Source organism: Thunnus maccoyii, chromosome 17 (assembly GCF_910596095.1).
Source record: "Thunnus maccoyii chromosome 17, fThuMac1.1, whole genome shotgun sequence".
NCBI classification, from domain to species: Eukaryota; Metazoa; Chordata; class Actinopteri; order Scombriformes; family Scombridae; genus Thunnus; species Thunnus maccoyii.
In genome coordinates this window covers 8,275,337-8,293,012 of record NC_056549.1, presented here as the reverse complement: position 1 = coordinate 8,293,012, position 17,676 = coordinate 8,275,337, and the positions used below count along the sequence as shown (strand labels likewise).

General features: G+C 41.5%; 1 protein-coding gene across 6 annotated transcripts in view; it reads right to left on the bottom strand.

The window, feature by feature from the left end:
• cdc42bpab (CDC42 binding protein kinase alpha (DMPK-like) b) overlaps positions 1 to 17,676 on the bottom strand; it is an 80,170-nt gene that overhangs the window by 10,209 nt on the left and 52,285 nt on the right. For 4 of the 6 annotated variants that reach the window (XM_042390889.1, XM_042390887.1, XM_042390888.1 and 1 more), the window contains 26 exons: positions 17,552 to 17,645; positions 16,411 to 16,611; positions 16,139 to 16,277; positions 15,860 to 15,969; positions 15,603 to 15,682; positions 14,568 to 14,746; positions 14,239 to 14,361; positions 13,860 to 13,993; positions 13,358 to 13,479; positions 12,897 to 13,017; positions 12,233 to 12,343; positions 11,531 to 11,778; positions 9,877 to 9,982; positions 7,222 to 7,346; positions 6,232 to 6,337; positions 5,783 to 5,931; positions 5,555 to 5,646; positions 4,980 to 5,056; positions 3,733 to 3,771; positions 2,993 to 3,112; positions 2,147 to 2,230; positions 1,945 to 2,050; positions 1,673 to 1,809; positions 1,120 to 1,259; positions 388 to 469; positions 63 to 282 (listed from right to left, as the gene is read on the bottom strand). In XM_042390889.1, the coding sequence (XP_042246823.1) occupies positions 63 to 282; positions 388 to 469; positions 1,120 to 1,259; positions 1,673 to 1,809; positions 1,945 to 2,050; positions 2,147 to 2,230; positions 2,993 to 3,112; positions 3,733 to 3,771; positions 4,980 to 5,056; positions 5,555 to 5,646; positions 5,783 to 5,931; positions 6,232 to 6,337; positions 7,222 to 7,346; positions 9,877 to 9,982; positions 11,531 to 11,778; positions 12,233 to 12,343; positions 12,897 to 13,017; positions 13,358 to 13,479; positions 13,860 to 13,993; positions 14,239 to 14,361; positions 14,568 to 14,746; positions 15,603 to 15,682; positions 15,860 to 15,969; positions 16,139 to 16,277; positions 16,411 to 16,611; positions 17,552 to 17,645 (3,245 nt within the window). The remainder of the gene's footprint in view (positions 1 to 62; positions 283 to 387; positions 470 to 1,119; positions 1,260 to 1,672; positions 1,810 to 1,944; positions 2,051 to 2,146; positions 2,231 to 2,992; positions 3,113 to 3,732; positions 3,772 to 4,979; positions 5,057 to 5,554; positions 5,647 to 5,782; positions 5,932 to 6,231; positions 6,338 to 7,221; positions 7,347 to 9,876; positions 9,983 to 11,530; positions 11,779 to 12,232; positions 12,344 to 12,896; positions 13,018 to 13,357; positions 13,480 to 13,859; positions 13,994 to 14,238; positions 14,362 to 14,567; positions 14,747 to 15,602; positions 15,683 to 15,859; positions 15,970 to 16,138; positions 16,278 to 16,410; positions 16,612 to 17,551; positions 17,646 to 17,676) is intronic. The other 2 variants (XM_042390890.1, XM_042390893.1) reach the window with 1 other exon arrangement.

The window sequence follows — 17,676 nt, the reverse complement described above, 5'->3', positions numbered from 1 at the left end:
TTCGGTTTGGTCAGTGCATCTGTTCTCCGAGCTCTCGTGTATTTCACGTCTTTCACGCCCACCTATGATAGCAGCAGACTGTGTTGTCTTGATGAGCGGCAGCGTGCTGTCGTAGGCCTCCTTGGGGATGTAGACGAATCGCTCCTTGAGCTTGTTCTTCTTGAGGATGCGGTGGAGCTCGTTGAGGAGACCCACCCACTTGTTCCTCTCCTGGTCGCTGTCGGCCAGGATCAAGATGGAGGGCTTGTGGCTGCTGGAGGGAGAGAGCTGGGACGCCGTCACCTGAGGAAGAGGACGGGGGGACGGAGGGAGGGTTGTGAAACGTCACGTTAAGACGCGTTTCTGTTGTTTTTAGCTGTTGATGCGGAACTATTAGATAGAACTTACTCTGAATATACAGGGGATGTCTTTGCGGCTGGCGTGGATGACATCAGAGGCCAGGACAGAACTGACTGAAAATTCTTCGTCCCTGGATGAAAGAATTGTTGAATTGTTTTGATTATCGGTTACATATTATTGATTGTTTAAGTTGATGGTTGCAGGTAAACTGAATATTTTTGATTTTCTGAACTGTTGGTTGGACAAAACAAGACATTTGAAGACGTCACCTTGGATTGATGTGCACTTTTTACTGTTTCTTGATGTTTTAGAAACCAAATGAAAATAATCAGCAGATTAATCAATAATAAAAATAATCATTAGTTTCAGCTGTGATTTACAGTTTGTTAACATCTTCTACTGCTTCATTTCAAACAATAAATCATCCTGGACTGAAGGTTATTTAGTTGACATGTAAATATAATAAAAAGGTTATTTTCATTATTGATCTTTCTGCAGTTGAGTAATTATTTGATCAATAAAATGTCAGAAAATAGTGACAAATGGCCATTAAATTTCCTACCATCAGTCCAAAAGCCAAAGATAATTAGTTTACTATCAGAGAAAACCAGCAAATATTCATACATGAAAAGCCAGAGCCGAAGGATGAAATAATTAATCAGTTGTCAAAATAATTTTTACTGATTAATTTTCTGTCCATCAACTAATAAATGAATCAACTGACTGTTTCAGCTCTCGTGTTTATGCTACATGTGAGGACCTGCTTTGTGGTCGTCTTACCTCATATCTATGACTTGGCTGACGACTACACTTGGCTGTGTTGCTTTTCCTTCTCCCAGTTCATAGAGGAACAGTTTGAAGTCACAAACCACAGCCATCGCCCTCTGCCAACCCTTCTTCACCCCTGTTGGTTTGGGCACCTACGACAGATAAAGAAACACAGTTTAGTTATTTACCAGTTGGACCAGTACCAAAGCTTGTAATTAAAATACCTTCTTGAGTGTTAGAAATATGAAGGTGCCAAGTCAGAACTGTATGAAAACAGGTTTCATTCCTGCTTGGTGCATCTGTACTTGAGTGTGAGGAGTCATGGTACTGTAAGAAACCTCAAATCAATGCATCCACCAAAAGCCTTATTTTGTTTACTTTTGAGTGGATTCAGACAGAAAATCTGGTTTATTTCCAGAATAAATAAACTTAAGACACCAGCGCTTGTCCCAACGTCTCCAAACATCTACATTCTTCTCAACTGACTGTTCCATGTTTGTGTGTTGAGGCAAACAACCAAGTCACCAACAAACAAACAACCGAGGCCTTTGTCAGTCTCACTCACCCTGACGGTGCCTTCGTACGCGGTACCGATACCCCTCTGAGGGTCGATACCTAGCGGGCCCTTCGTCTGGTCCTGCGGCACGGGACACACAGCCGGAGCCTTGTCCGCACATGTTACGTGGCAGGAGAAGTTACACACTGGACGAAGACACGGGAGGAGACGATATGAAGACAGATGAGAGGTTTGAGATGAGAATATATGAGCTGGAATCATTAACGACAAAAGTTATGTAGGTTTTGAGTGTTTCTACCTCACGTTATTCATTTTCTTACCTTCACAGGTACAACCTTGACGTATGAGTCCCACCATGAGAGAAGTGCACTGGTTACACTTAGTGGGCGTGCTGAATGACTTCACCACAAACTGATGTGCTTTGGGCTTTAGAGAGCGAGAAACAAACGAGTGGTTATTAATCTTAACATGAGGTTGATTGTTTAACCGACGAAGTGTGACTTCACAGAAAAAACGTCTAACCTTAGGTGAGGAGCGGCCGATGCTGCCGTAGCCTCCTGAGCGCATGGTGGGGGTCTGGACTGTGCGAGGAGGATGGTCTATCAACTGCATGAGAGAACAAACAAAAACATTAAGCAGTGAGACACATCAATGCATCTTGGCTGGGTTTTTTCCCCCCACCAATGCTGTTTTTCATATACACTGGACAACATTGTGCTAGGGTGCAGTTGCACATTTTCTGCACATTTCCATGGAGCTCTACATGTTTTAAATTAAGTCCATTATTACTTTTTAATTTGAGAAACTAGCGAGGCAACTCTGCTCCCATTTTGACTAACAAGCACTTTTCCGAATGCCATTAAACAGAAACAGACTCAAGTCACAGTCTGGACACTGGTTTTCACTTGCAACATCATATTCAATAGTGAAAATGTGCCAGGTTCAATTTAGATTGGAGTCTACTGCCAACCTCAATGTTCTCCTACTTATTGTGTTGTACTGCTGTTTCTTGCATTTCTCCATAATCGAGTTACTTACAATTCACAAGCGCTGACCTATCTGACAGTCTCAGTATTGTGAGTTCCTCTGAGTAGCTGTTTCAGCTGAACATTTAATTGCAAATAGTCAATTGAACTGGTATGGAAAATATTTGGACCCATTTTTTTCTTGTTCCTCCACATGCCAGACAAACATGCCATGTTTGTGAGAGAGGTTCCTACTGCTCGGCTTCACTATTCTTCATCATTTTTTCCTGTCCTAATGTTCTAAACTAAAATAAGCCTCATCAATCTTTTTTATTTCAGCATGTAGCAGTCACTGTGGCCTGTAGACGCTCGGCTAGACTTAGGGATCGTGGGATTGTCTGACCTCTATGGGCTCCATATCGCTAGCCATGGAGGGTGAGCGCGAGCGGGACTTGAGGTGGGACTTAGGGTCCTCTTCCCGGGATGGAGTGTTGGAGGGGGTGAAGTTATCCATAGAGTCCACCTGAGGAGAGGAACAAGGTGGTGATGAGGTGGAGGGACAGAGGAAGATGAGAAGAGGAAGGGAAGGAGACAGAAGGGAAAAAGAAGTACAAAGTGTTAGTGGAACCAAATAAATCAGAGAAAACTATACAGCATCCATGCTTAGGGAGGGGTGGGTGCCATAATATACCAATGGAAAAAAAGAATAAACAGATATTGTGGTCTGGACTTTGAAAGCTACTTAGAGAGACTGACCACAACTTTATTGTTCACCATGTATAATAACATATTTCAGCCCACAGACCATGCTAATTGGTAACACCGCAAGCGTACACCATCCACCATGCATTGGTGATTCATAGAGCTACACTGAGGAATAAAAAAGGAAAAATACACACACCAGTGCACACAGGCAGCACATGTAGCAATACCCAATGTGATTAAAATATAAAACAATCAAACCAATTATTGCCCTTGACAACAAACCCATCACAAATTAAAAAAAAAACCCTGCCATGCAACCAAACAGCCACAGTAAACATACACAGGAAATACACAAACAAGTAAAACATTAACATGACGAGACGGCACATTTAGAAAAGCTCAATGGGAGCGATCACAGAGCGCAGTGATGGTGCTTACACGTCTGCCTTTGCTAGCTGGGCCAACGGATGGCGAGCGCTTCAGTGGCAGGAGGAGAGGCAGAGAGTGGCAGAGACACAGAGATGAGTGAATATCAGAAAAGACTGAGCTGAAAACACACATTTGAAAGACAAGCTTTTATTATATTAAACTACTGTAATGTCCACCAGGGTTTAACTGAAGGACAGAGGCTGGAGAGTGAGGAGATGGGTGCTAATGTAGAAAAGTACACATAATGATGGGGAGGGAACAGCTGGGAAAGTCAGTATGGAGCATGACGACTACTAAAGATCAGTTTCTGGCTGAAAAACCTATAAACAGAAGATTAAGGGGTTTATGAAGGATTTTAAAAATTATACTGTGCACTTTATGGTTCGGTTCAAACCAACTCCTAGCACTAAAAAGCCAAAGTGGAGCCATTCACATGGCCCACTAGCCTACGATCACTAGCCAGCACCTGCATACTGCACTGCAAAAAATGCCAAGTGTTTGTAAGGAGTATTGCCTTCATATTTAACCATTAAACCTTTAAAAAAGCATTATTAGGGTAAGTTAATTTCTCTCTCTCTCCAATATGATTGATAAAACTTGAATAAATATCTTTAAACATAATTTTGAGTGATGCTGAAACAATGTCATATAAAACAGGACAAATGAATATGCAATTAAGTAAGATTTCCACCTTATTAAAATGACAGGACTGACATTTTTTGCAGTGGATCCACTCTTCGTCACACTTGCACTGATGCACAGACTCACAATCACAGACGCATGTACTCACACAGATCTACACCGTCTTTGTCGGCTAGTAAATATGTTCACAGTCCTACAGCATACTGCTACTGTTGCATACACAAACATGAACCTCCGCCTAGCCAGGAGAAACTTACGTCTTCCCAAAACTCAATTAAAGAGGATGAGGAGGAGGAATAAGAGTCCTGATGTACCAGAGAATGAAGCAAGGAAACAACCAAAGAAGTAAAAACAAAAATAAATAAAAATCTGGGAAAATTCATTGGAACAAAAATGATTAAAAACCACGAAAAAGCAACAACACAGAGATAAAACTGAAAAATAAATCTGATTCAAGACAAAGAAAATGACGACAACTGATGGTTTTAAAGTTTCTTGTGATCAAACATTTTAAATCTTTTAATTCTAGACAGATATATAGTTGCTCACACCTCCAGTATATTCAAAAACGTCCCAGTAAAGATTCTTTTGCTGATTAACCGACGAACACTTACATCAAACTGGTCGAGTGCTGAGGTGGGAGCGTTGAGAAAAGCCAAGAAGGAATTCTGGGAATCCTGGTGCTTGACACCTACAGACACAGAACAAATAACACAACCGTGGTTAAGTACGTGATATTAAAACATCAAAGGGTGACTTAAACAAAATGAGTCACAGGACTGCTTGTGAGAGGTGGGGGGTGTTTCATATGACCTAAGTAACAATACATTTTCATGTACATAGCACATGATTTTATTTCTCAAATATGGGGGGCTGACGCAAAACCCTCTAATAATGGGCCCCCCGGTTGTAATATAAACCCTCTTTACAGTGATAATCTCTCAGGAAAAGTTGACAGCTCAAATATGAAGTTCTCTAATGCTGTTTCAGACCACTGTGGTGTTGTGGATGTGACCATGACAACGCCATCATCTACAGCAGTAGTGGTGGCTAAAGTGTCTTTTTGTTTGCATTAATTTGCTATTAGCACTTTGGGGGTCAGTATGGATAAAATATGTACGTTAAGACTTGCGACGCTCGAAACAACGACATCATTCTTTGTGTGTTTGTTTCATATTTTCACTCGTACCTCTGCGTAGCCGCAGCTCCTCCGTCTCCTTCTTCAGCCTGTCGATCTCTGCCAGGAGTTCTTGATTTTTAATCTCCACCTCCTGCAGTTTACTGGTGGATCAGAGAAATACATTAATGCAGCAGATGTTAACCATGGGGATGGAGAGATTTTCTTCAGAGATCACTGCCAACACGCTCATACAAATCTGTTTTTCAGTGAACAACTGCTGTTATAAAGTATCCGTACCATTCTGTGGAGATGTTGTTGGCCTTGACCTTGTTCAGCTCGTCCTGGATGCCTTGTTTGGCCCTGATCTCAGCGTCCAGAGCTGACTGCAGCTCCAGACGGGCCGACATATCCAGTTTGGCAAAACGCCTCATCTTCCACGGCATGTCCTAAAACAGGAAGGAGGGGTGAAAAACGAGATAGAAATTAGCAAATAATAATGCAGATCCATTACTACATCAATAGGACATAACATTAAAATGTAACAAAATGACTTTATCTAATTCTATTATCCTGGAAAAAACTACTCACACATTGCAATTTGATTCATTTCACAGGTTATAATCACAGAATACTTCCGTATCAGCAATAACAAGCCGTTTTGTTTCATTCAAGGGCATCTACAGCAGTTATAAATTGTTTTTGTGTGTGTGTGTGTGTGTGTGTGTGTGTGTGTGTGTGTGTTTTACCGTGGCTCTCGCTCCCAGGCTGGTGTTCCTCAGTCCCTCCAGCTCTTCGGTCATCTTTGTGGCCAGAGCCTGCAGGTAGCCGCGAGCATCCTTCTCGTCGCTCACCCTGTAGCAAACCCACACAAACACACAGATTAGCATCACTATACATGAGAGGACAACAACAACAACTTGGCATCATTCTTTATGTACTGTGACCCTAAAACAGACTGCTATCATCACTTCCACACTTCATTAACTGCACGCAAACAAACCAGAGCGCCTCATTAGTCCCCAACGCTCAGGCAGAATAAATATTCCCACTCTTAAAAGTATAAACACTAAACTCACCCTAACTCAAATATATCATGACTTTCACATGCACACACACTCAAAATGTGTAACATGTCTCATTCTGCACATCACAATTTTCATGTTCACACCCAAAAATAAACATTTAAGAAGACTGCATATAGTTTTTTTTGTTCAACAATTAATGACCTCTTAGTGACATTTTGTAACATATTCACAGCACATCATTACCACCAGGGGGCGACATCGATCACTGAATTCTTCTAAGAGGAAATTCCAGACTCAACATTTGTATGTGCATGTTTGGAATGTGTGTGTGTGCGTGTGTCTGTGTCTGCATGTGTGTGTGTGTGTGTGTGTGCGCGCGCACTATGTGTGCTATGTGAAGACAGCAGGCTTGTCCAACAGAGGGAAGGCGAGCAGCTGGCAGGGTGTCAGCTGCAATGGGAAGTGATCTGTGAGGAAGGGAGGGTCAAGTAGCTCTAAGATCTTCAGAGGTATGTGAAAAATGCTGCAGTTATACTGTGAGGTAGCAGCCATACACTGCTAGACAACATAGGAGTGTGTGTGCATGTGTGTGTGTATTTCATGAGTAAGGCGGAATTAAAGACTTTCTTTCAGTTTGTGATACTGCCTCTGTGAGAAAGTATACACCTCAGCAAGTATTTAGAGACATTTCAGGGAGTTGTTGTGTCTCACCATTGGATGATTTCTGTGATCTGGGCCTCCCAGTGAGCTACACTCTCCTTTTTGTCAGCCAGCTCCCTCATCTCGTCCTCCAGCTGCCGGTTGGAGCTGCTCATCTTCTCAAACATGCTTGTCAGCTGAGGGAAAAAGCACATGCGCACAGGTCATATTAAACTTCATATTAAAAGAGCACAGAGTCTTAAAACCGTCGTTAGGAACTATGGGACCTGGTGAATGGATTAATTAATATATAAACACACACCGTGACATAACATTTGAAAGCGGTGTAATGAGTCTAACAGGTGAGCAGCTGCTGTGCGACTACACGCGGAGGTGTCGGTCGGGCCTTGGAAGTGACGATTGGTTCAATATGTACAGTACATGTGGAAAATTAATCACTGTATTGTTGAAGGTTATGGACGGATTTTATGATTCAACTCCCAGATGCTTCAACCACACTGGACCACCGTAGGAGGTGTGAGCATTCACACACACACACACCTTCACACACACAGAGGGAATCTAAAAACGTTCTCCTGAATCCTTTAATATGAGAGGTGTGTGAGCACATTACCATGGTGTCATCATTTCAAGTCTCAAACTGCCCTATTGTTTGCTCAAATACCTCATTTTGTGGGCACATTTTTGGCGTCTTGCAACCTTCATGACTGTGAGGTAATATTCAAGCTAAGACAGTAATTTAATATTGTTTTGCAATGGCTTTGCAGTCCTGTGGGTGACTGCCAATAAATGTTTAGGATATCTTTGAGGACAGTCATGGTGATAAAGGAATGTCAGTGCTTAGGAGAAGGCCCTGAGCCACTGAAATAAACATAAACATGCAGCGAAATGAACGCTGGCTTTTCAGCATGTACTGTTACTCTTTGAATAAGAGCCTACCAAATGCCATATGCTTTATTCTGTAATGGTTTCCCTGTGATGAGATCACTCCATATGACAATATTTAATTGTAACAGCAGGCTTGGATAGCTGACGGATAATGCAAGGATATTATACCTCATCAGAAACACATTGTATAATATGGTTACAAATGTATAAAATCACACGAGGTGCTTTTGATTGATCTCTGCTGACATTTAACAATAATGGAAACAACTCTTGCAGAGTAAACGACGTGCCTCTTGACTTATTTTTAAGTATTCAACTGTTCGTTTTGGACAACCTTGGCTTATATCAAAATGTGCGATGTGCTCGTTAGATCATGTTTCAGAATGATGCTCCCATGCCCAGATGTGATGAAGCAGATATAACATGGTTGCACCTGGAACCACACATATGTTTTCCTCGGTTTGGAAATGGCCATCAAACAAAAAATCACGGCTGTAGCTAAAGCTAGCCTACTCTACCAGCTACATGAGGTCAGTTAAAAAAAACAAAAAACTAAAAAAGCAATGGACCTCATGCAAGAGCCACTAGTACGACAAAAATGTTATATACGAGTGCACCGCTAACATCAGTTAGCGGCTACATAGCTAATTAGCTGCTCAGCTGCAGCACATTAAACAGCATGTAAACATACCTGCAAATGTCACTTCGGACACGTTAGATGCTGGTTTGTTCATTGCTCTTCAAAATCCCTGTTATTTATTTATTTATTTTTCCCTCCAGGTCCCTAACATGACGACTGACTCGGCGTGAACGCGCACCTACTTGTGAACTGGCAGCATTCATCAGGCTGAAATGAGGGATTTTGACAAATTTGAGAGTTTGGTGAATCTGACTCAGAAGATTTGCATGAGTAAGCCTCGAGAGGGGAAAAAGTAAGAGACGCTCAATAACTAAAGGTTGTGCTGGTAAAATAGTCAGTCGTCAATGTCTCGAGTAGTGAAAAATGTCTTTATAATTGAAGATGGAGTGGCTTGATTTTGCAAAGCAAACAGAGTGGAAATTATGTGTCTCCCTTGAAACATTAGAGCAGTTGAACGATAATATTTTCAGATACTCTTGGATGTATTGAAGAACTGTTTTGTGCAAAAGACTGAAGACTATTCCAGCCCTAATCCGTCCTGACTGAAAATATAATTTTTCAGCATGTGAAATAACAGAATAATACATTAAATAGCAACAGAGATATGTGCTATCATTCCAGTGGCATCCACATCCATATTCTCTACATTTCATCAAGATATTTTCTCTTTTTTTTTTTTTTTTTTTTTTTTTAAATCAGCTACAGACTTTCAAAACAACACGTAGACATTTTATTCCATACGTCAAAAAGCCTCCTACTTCTAGGACATTGTTTAAATTGGGGGCCTTTTTGAACTTCCAAGAGCGATTTCCAAATTCAATAGAGCGTAATCCAGAGAGTCATTCCATCTGACTGTGTAGGAGGCTACAGGGTGTTTTTATGAGGGATATTGAACAGTGATTTCTTTGGCGCTGCTAGGAGAGAGGGGGTGGAGTGAGGAATGTGATGAAAGCACTTGGGCCGAACTAAGAAGGGTTAGGGCAGGTTAGGGAATTGTGGTCTTTTGCATGTGTGTGTTTTAGGGAGATAAACAGATCGCTAAAAAGCTGAGAAAGCAAGACAGAAAAATACTGATACAAAGAGTGACAAATATTGAAAAAGAGCAAGAGAAAACTGACTTGTGTGGGTGTTTTCAGAGTGATTTTGGTTCTGTGTGTATATGTGAATACATATCTTACCTTATCCAACTCACTGGACAGCTTTTTATTTTCTTCAATAAGAAGAACTCTTTCCCTCTCATACTTCTGCTTGTACTCGGTCTCAAACTCTTCCCGCTCGCTTTGGCTGGAGAGGAGAGAGCACAGGATTGTTAAACTTGTGACACTGTATAAAACGTAAATTTATTCCCTAAATATAATCAACAACTCTTGACTCTGTCATTTTAACATGAATACAAACTCTGCCCTTCAAAAACCAGAGATTTTGAGGAATTGTTTTCCACTTTCCAACCTCCTGAACTGAAATGCTGGTCCATGAACACTCAGCTAATCTTATGCAGCGGTTTTATAACAATGTAAATACAAACACATCACAAACACAGTCAAATGTTCTCTACGTCAAAAAGCCTCATTTCTCCTACCTTTTGTTCATGTGTGGGCCTTAGCTCCACACATTTCTTCAAAAACCTAAATCAAAGGCTCGGTACTAATACCAGGTACACATTATTCAGCCCAAACACATTAATGCAGTTAGAATCTGATACAGCCGTGTGTTTAAAAATGAATTAGAAAGTAGTGAGAATAATATGTCAGTAACACCAGGCAGGAAGGTTAGGCTAGAGGCTACAAAAACAAATCTCTAAAGCTTTCTCCTCAAAAACAAGATTTTATTAAAATTTGATTAGACCAGCGGTTCTCAAAAATGGGATCAGGTGCCCCTGAGTACCTACCAGGGGGTCTCCAGGAGAAAAATAAGTTATTTCTTGGTATTTAACCTCTGAGTTGGCACATTTTGACAGAATGTTTTTTTCCCCGACTCAATGAACCATTTTCACCCTCTCTGTACCATTCAGAAACACAGTATTATTTACTCAAATCAAGTTCTCAACCAGTAAGTTAATGAGTTAAGTTGTTTGGATTCAGAAATACCTAAACTGAGTGAATACAAATGAGTAAAACAACAACATATCATCTCTCCAGCACTGTAACCACAACTGCTTGACTTTTTGCTTTTAATTTTCATTTTGCAGCTCAGGAATGTGACTAACTGAGATAAACATGAGAGTAAAAAGGGATTTTCTCAGTTGTTAAGCTATATCCACATTTCTACAGGCTCGATAGACGTCTGCTTGGTTCCTTCAACTTGACAATTGTAGAATTAAGTTAAAGATGCTAACTATGTCATGGCTAAGTAGTGGGAAACCACAGATGCTACTACTGGTAAAATGTTTGCACTAATGGTACTGTTTGGTGCTTTGGATTAAAGCATCATCTTTCACATTTGAAAGATCGATATGGAGGTATGAAAATACTTGAGAACCCCTGGGTAAAGACAGAGTTTTACCTCTTGGTGGGTTAGGGCTAACATAACTATTGCTAACTATTCAAAAGAAACAGCACTTCACAGCTACACATTTATACCAGACAGGGAATTGAGCTATTTTTTAATATAACTGTAATTACCTCATGCAATCATCACTGGAAAAAACAAAGAAAACAACAATAATACTGTATCATCACTGTTTATGGTGTTGGATATCGGACATACACAGTACAGCAATACCACTAACCCTGCTCTACACCAACAAAAAAATTTGTCTTAATCAGAGGAGACTGGTGTTATCAAATAATGGTTACAAACTAGCCCAGAAATCAAAGACAAATGATAAAATACCTCTCCCTGCGAGTCTTCTCCAGCTTGTCTTTGAGCATCAGGATCTCTTTCTGCAGGGCGAGATGCTGGCTCTCAGCGTCCCGCAGCTCTTTACGCAGGGCCTTCAGCTCGGTGCCATGCTGCGCTTCCCGGCGCGCCAGTTCCTCCTCGTAAAGGAGTGTTTTCTTCTCCAGATCTCCCCGCAGGCGTCCCACCTCCTGGGACTGGTCCGCTGAGGCTGGGGTGGCGGAGGAGCCGGCCTGCTTCACCTGGGTGGAAGTGGTGGAGAGAGAGAGATTGGGACTGATTAGTTAAGAGACAGAAAGAAAGACGGTGACAGAGAGAGAAATTTAAGAGGCAATCTAAATTAACCTTTGTATTAATCTAAAAACGGACACAAAGCACACAGAAACCTGCCATGACACAGCTTTTCTTTTAAATTGGACATTTAGAATATAGTCTGCAAGCATTAGGACAATAAAAGGTTGAACTGCTGACTTTTAGCTTTAGTGGTATTTAGGGGTTTTCATATCCATGTTGGCTCCAGTGTAAGACGAGGTATAAAAACAGCTACAATTCTACATGAGTTATTTGTTTCTTTGTCTTCTTGTTATGGATGCAAAAACATCAAAACCAAACAAAATAAACACTTAATTTTAAGGACGCGCAGACACTCTGTAGATGAACAGGTTAATGTTCAGTTGTGTGTGTTTGCACACTTACCTTAAGCCCTTCCAACTCCTCCTCCAGCTGTCGGCTATACTGCTCGTTCCGCTCTCTCAGCTTCCTCTCCTTCTGAGCCTCTGCTGCCTGCTCCTCCGTCTGCGCCTCCATCTGATCACGGATACACACATAAACTCCAGTGACTGGATGAAAGTGTATCATCATACACTATTTATTGCTCACACACCGGGATGAAAAGTAGGGACCTTTTCACGTACGCAATACAACCCTAACCTACAGAGCTACAACAAAAACAAACACAACTTAAAACACTGAAACCACACATGTAACTACTGCACTAATACACGAGATTACATTTCAGTTTCCTTTGATTTTGTGGCCTTATTCCACTGTTTTTAGCTGTGTAGGAACATATGGAGACTTATTATGACTATTATACATAATATTACTCTAAACTGATGAAAACCTCCCCACATAATCTCCATAATGTTTTTACAAGTGTGCAGACACAATTATTACACACTGGAATAAAGCCGCTGCCACATTGTTTCCAATTTACTGTGTAAATATTCATGGAAATCTATAAAAAATTCTAGAAAGATGATACAGATATAATACACAGAGAGGAAAAGTTTGATTGGTGCACCAACCAGTGAAGGAAGGGGAACAGGGTGTGCTAGCAACCACAGGGAGTCTACTCTACCTCCTTCTTGGCCCTCTCGGCCTTTCGCACCTCGAGGCGGAGAGCCTCAACCTTCTGAGTTTGACTCTCCATCTCCTCCTCCTTGTCACGCAACTGGCGAGCCAGGCGCTGCTTTGCCGACCTGCGTGGAAAGTTTCAGAACCGGTGGTAAATAGACAGAAGAGAAACAGAAAGACAAGATTTCTACTGCGATCAATTCACTGGTGATTAACATTAATAACCAAGAAAGCAATTATGAAATGAAACGATACAGCACATTAAGCACCATAAAGAAAGAGTTGCTACATTACTGCTAAGTTAGCGCATAAATCACCACCTATTATTATAGTGTGTTCATAAAAGATTATATTTCTAGACAAACTCAATATGGCATTAAAATTCCTCAACAGGAAGCTGTGATTGTGGAGAAACAAGGAAGTGTGTTTGCTGAGGGAAATGGTGCACCGTGGCAGTGATGCTACCTGAGGTCTGTGAGTCTCTCATTGAGCTCAGAGAACTCCTGCATGGCCAGTTTTCTCTGACTGTGGGCTTCCTTTAGGTCTTTCGACTGAGACTTCAGCTTCTCATGGGCCTCCATGAGGTCCTGTCACAACAGAGAAAATGTATGAATACAGATACACACTGAAATCCTCAATATGAGGAATTTTATATGACTTTTTCTGGTTGGCCATGTAGCAGTGTGGCATGTAAGACTATTTACTTTTATGTCATTGTGTGTGTAGACAGCTACAATGCAGGGTCTAAGTGCTCACACTCAATACATCAGAAAAGCATGTATGAATGAATGTATGAATAATAATGTCATCTCAAAATATTACAGAACAACTTTTCTGAAGAAAAATAGCATCATTGTTCTTCAAGTTAACATTGTATTATTACAGGTAATATTAACTATAGTTACAGATCATTTTTCCAGTGGTGGAATCAGTGCACAGTGTCAAAATAAATAACACACACACATACCTTCTGCATGTCGTCCCTGTCCTGTGTGAGGCTCTTCATCTGTTTCTCTAGAGTCTTAACATGTTTGGATGAGTCCTCCAAGTCCCTACGAGCCAACGTCACGTCCTCAAGCTGCTTCTCCAGTTGGCCTGAGTCTGACACATACACACACACACATAAGTTAGGGTTAGTTTGAGTGAAAATGTTTGTAGAACAATGGTGACATTTTACTGTGGTTGTTTAACTATGTTCTCAAGGTTTATACACAATCTGAATTCTGTTTAGTGTTCCCTGACTAAAACTCAAATTTGTCTGGTAAAGCAGTAAAAGTAACTGGTGAGTTTCAGCCACTATGGTTGGTGTTTAAAAAAAGTTTATATTAAATATCAGAATTCCTGACCAGCAATCTGCTTCTTGAGGATGTCGATCTCGCTCTTCAGACTCCTGATCTCCACCTCCTTGTTAGCGCTGAGGGGGCCCTCGCCTGTTGGGTGCTGCAGCGCCTGAACCGTCTGGGTCGACTCTGTGCCAGGTCAGGTAAGAAGCATCAGTTATGTTCTTTTTAATCAAACATAGATGCGAGGGGGAAAATACTCAAGACAAGTGGGATCTAAATATGATTAATTTATTTAGATGATGAAAACATCTGGGCCATATTGTCATGCATGCCAGACAGACCAGAATATGGATGTGCATTAACATGTTTAGCCTCCTTTTTCAGCCTCACACCTTGCAGTTTGCGGCTCAGCTCTAGTTTCTCCTGCTCCAGGCGGCGGATCCTCCTCTCGTAGGCCTCGGTGGCCAGGCTGTCCTCCAGGCTACGCTGGACATCCAGGTCCACCTGGTCCTGCCCTGCCTTACCCGGCTCTCCTGACAGCTGTCGCAGGCAACCCCGATCAGATATGGTGCTAAAGGGGAGGAGGGTGGGAAAAGGTTAGGCAGTGAAGAGAAAGGTGCAGGAGGCATGAGATCAGTGACGTTCAGCGACAGTGATAAAACAGAGTGGTGAAAATGGGTAAAAATAGCAGAGGATTAGTGATAAGTGAAGACAAGAAACCATGTATATAGCACAGAGGTGAAGAATTGGCATAATGGTGTTAAACAGAAAGAAAATTCAACATGAAAGTGTTTGGTTAAGGAGGAGAAAGAGCACAGTAGGATATGACAAGAGAAACAGCAGGGGGAGGGAGAAAGAGGAAGGGGAAGTGGACAACACAGATAGAGATGAGTTGAAAGATGAGAGGATGTTGAGTCATGGAAGGAGGAGGGAGAGGGAGGGGAGGGTGGAGGAGAAATGACAGCGACATAACGGCACATGGGGAGAAAGAGAGGGAGAGAGAGAGAGAGAGAGTGGAGGGACAGCGGAAAGAGAGAAAGAAAAAAAAGGCAATTATCACTGAGCCTTGAAGAGATAAGAAAGCAACTGGTGGGTTTTCTCACGGGTAGCACTTCAGTGTGAAGACCTACGCTCCTACGCTTCTTAAGATAGAGTGAAAATGTTGGGCAGGATTTAAAATGACTAATCACATATGAAGCCAGCTACTGATAAGGTGTCTCTTTTTTTCATGACTATTTATTCATTTTTCCATTTTCACCCTTTTAATCAAAATTGCAGAGAAAAACTAGAGATCAACAAATCATCCACTGAAGGAAGACTTTCCAAGAATGACGTGATATGACCAAAAAAATGTAAGCAGTAATTAAAACCAACGATCCTCTATGTCCTTATCTTTTTACATATTTGTTCCCCTCGGTAGCACTTACCATTTACTGGTGTAGGTGAAACCCACAAAGGGCAGGTGGTGGCCGGAGAAGGCAGTGTGGGAGGGAGGGGGCATAGTCTCCTGAAAGCAATGAAAAAAATAAATAAATAAAAAAAGACAAGTGTGATTGTCATTATTTTCAGAGACTGCAAATTGTATCTGATACATGAGCTTTAAAAAAAAAAAAAAAGAGCACATTTACAGGCAGACAACAACACAAGTACATTTTTTGTCTGTTGATCCCTGGATGACCCTTACCGAGTTCTTGAGGCAGTCATCGTCCACATCGAAGTTGGAGGTATCTGTAGGACTGCTGACCTCTGGGATGTAGGGGGCCTCACACATACGGATGTTGTCCCAGTCAATGCCTGAACACAAGAGAGAGATCACAGTTAAAGCACAAGATAATTCAGGATTCATTAGTTAATGAGTAAACACAAGAAATTCCAATGCAGTGGTGTTCACTGGTTAAAGCTATTAAAGAGTATTAGTATTGTCATGCTGTAATATATAATGATATAGTGAAGTTAGACTCACCAGAGAAGAACGGGTGCTGCTTGAAGTCCTCGATGCCGTTCTGTCCCAATCGGTGCTCTCGACTGCAAATGAGCCGACGGATCAGATCCTTTGCGTCCTCTGAAACGTCTGTTATCTGCTGTGGAAACTGGAATCGCTCCTGTACAAAAGATAATTCCCAAATAGAAAGCTATGTTACAATTAAGTGTAGGCTTCATATTCTCTGTCAGTAGAAGTGTTTTACATGTACATAGAGGCAGCTTAAAAATCTAGCTCAAACTCTATAAGCTCACCTTGTGGTTCATGATCTTGCCATAGGTTTCCACGAGGGACTCTGCATAGAAAGGAGTCTCGCCGTACAGCATTTCATACATGCAGACGCCCAGGGACCACCAGTCGCACTCAGGTCCATACTTGCCTTTCCCATCCTCCATAGCCTGGAGGATTTCTGGGGAGATGTAGTCTGGGGTTCCCACCGCCACAGAGGACTGGACCTATAAGAGGTACAAAACAAAAGTCAACATCCGATCCAAAAAAAAATTCTTTCAAAAAAGGTCACATTGAGACAAAAATCTCACAAAGAAGCACTATTCCAGTTCAGCCTGAATGCTAATCAAAGTAATGATGATGAGTTACAGGCTGAAGTCTTGGAAACAGGAAAGATGGATACCATCACTCCAGCAATAGCAAACAACCAAACAAAGACCTATTAAACTTTCAGACCCCCACTTCAGGATGAACTCTGTTGCCTGCACTGTTTTTTGTTTATCGTACAAGATGTTTGTACTGTTATATGGAGCTCGGAGGTCTGTTTCAACGCATTTCAAAGCATTTTAGAGAATGTACCTTTCATGCTGAATCCTGAATCAAAGTCAAAGCAGTAAATAAGGAAGATTTATGATTTAAAAATAAAAGTTTTTCAGACATGACTGTCATCTTCAAGTACCAAAAGTTCCCAGAGGAAGACAGACAGCAGATGTTGGAGAGGGGAATTCAAAGAATGTTGGCATCATGTCTATTTATTAACAGATGAGACACTAAAGAAATACACTCTTCTCATGATTCACAGTTTCAATCTAGACGTTTCAATCTGACAAAGATGTTCCAAGAAGTGTCCAACAGGGGCTGAATTTGTTTTTCCAAACGGTCATATAACCTGGTCACTATGTTAACATTGGAGGAACAAACCGAGGCACTGATTTGATTCATCCATTTCATTGTGTCATTTTTCTTTAATGTAACATCTGAGGCGGACTTTTTTTCATTTTTTAGCTTGAAGAATTGTCTGAATCATAAACTGCAGGCACAGCCAAGCAGCTGAACCACACGCTCCTCCTGGGAGACCCCCAGGGGGTTGACAAAGAGGTCAGTAAAGCTCTGGTATGTTTGCTTTGGACCAGAGGAGGCATCAGCAGCAGTGTGGTAAAAACTTACCGTTCCATCCTCCATGAGTTTGAGGCAGGAGCCAAAGTCGGCCAGGCGGATGTGGCCGTTCATATCCAACAAAATGTTGTCGGGCTTAATGTCCCTGAAAAAAGACAGAGCGAAAAGACAAGGGG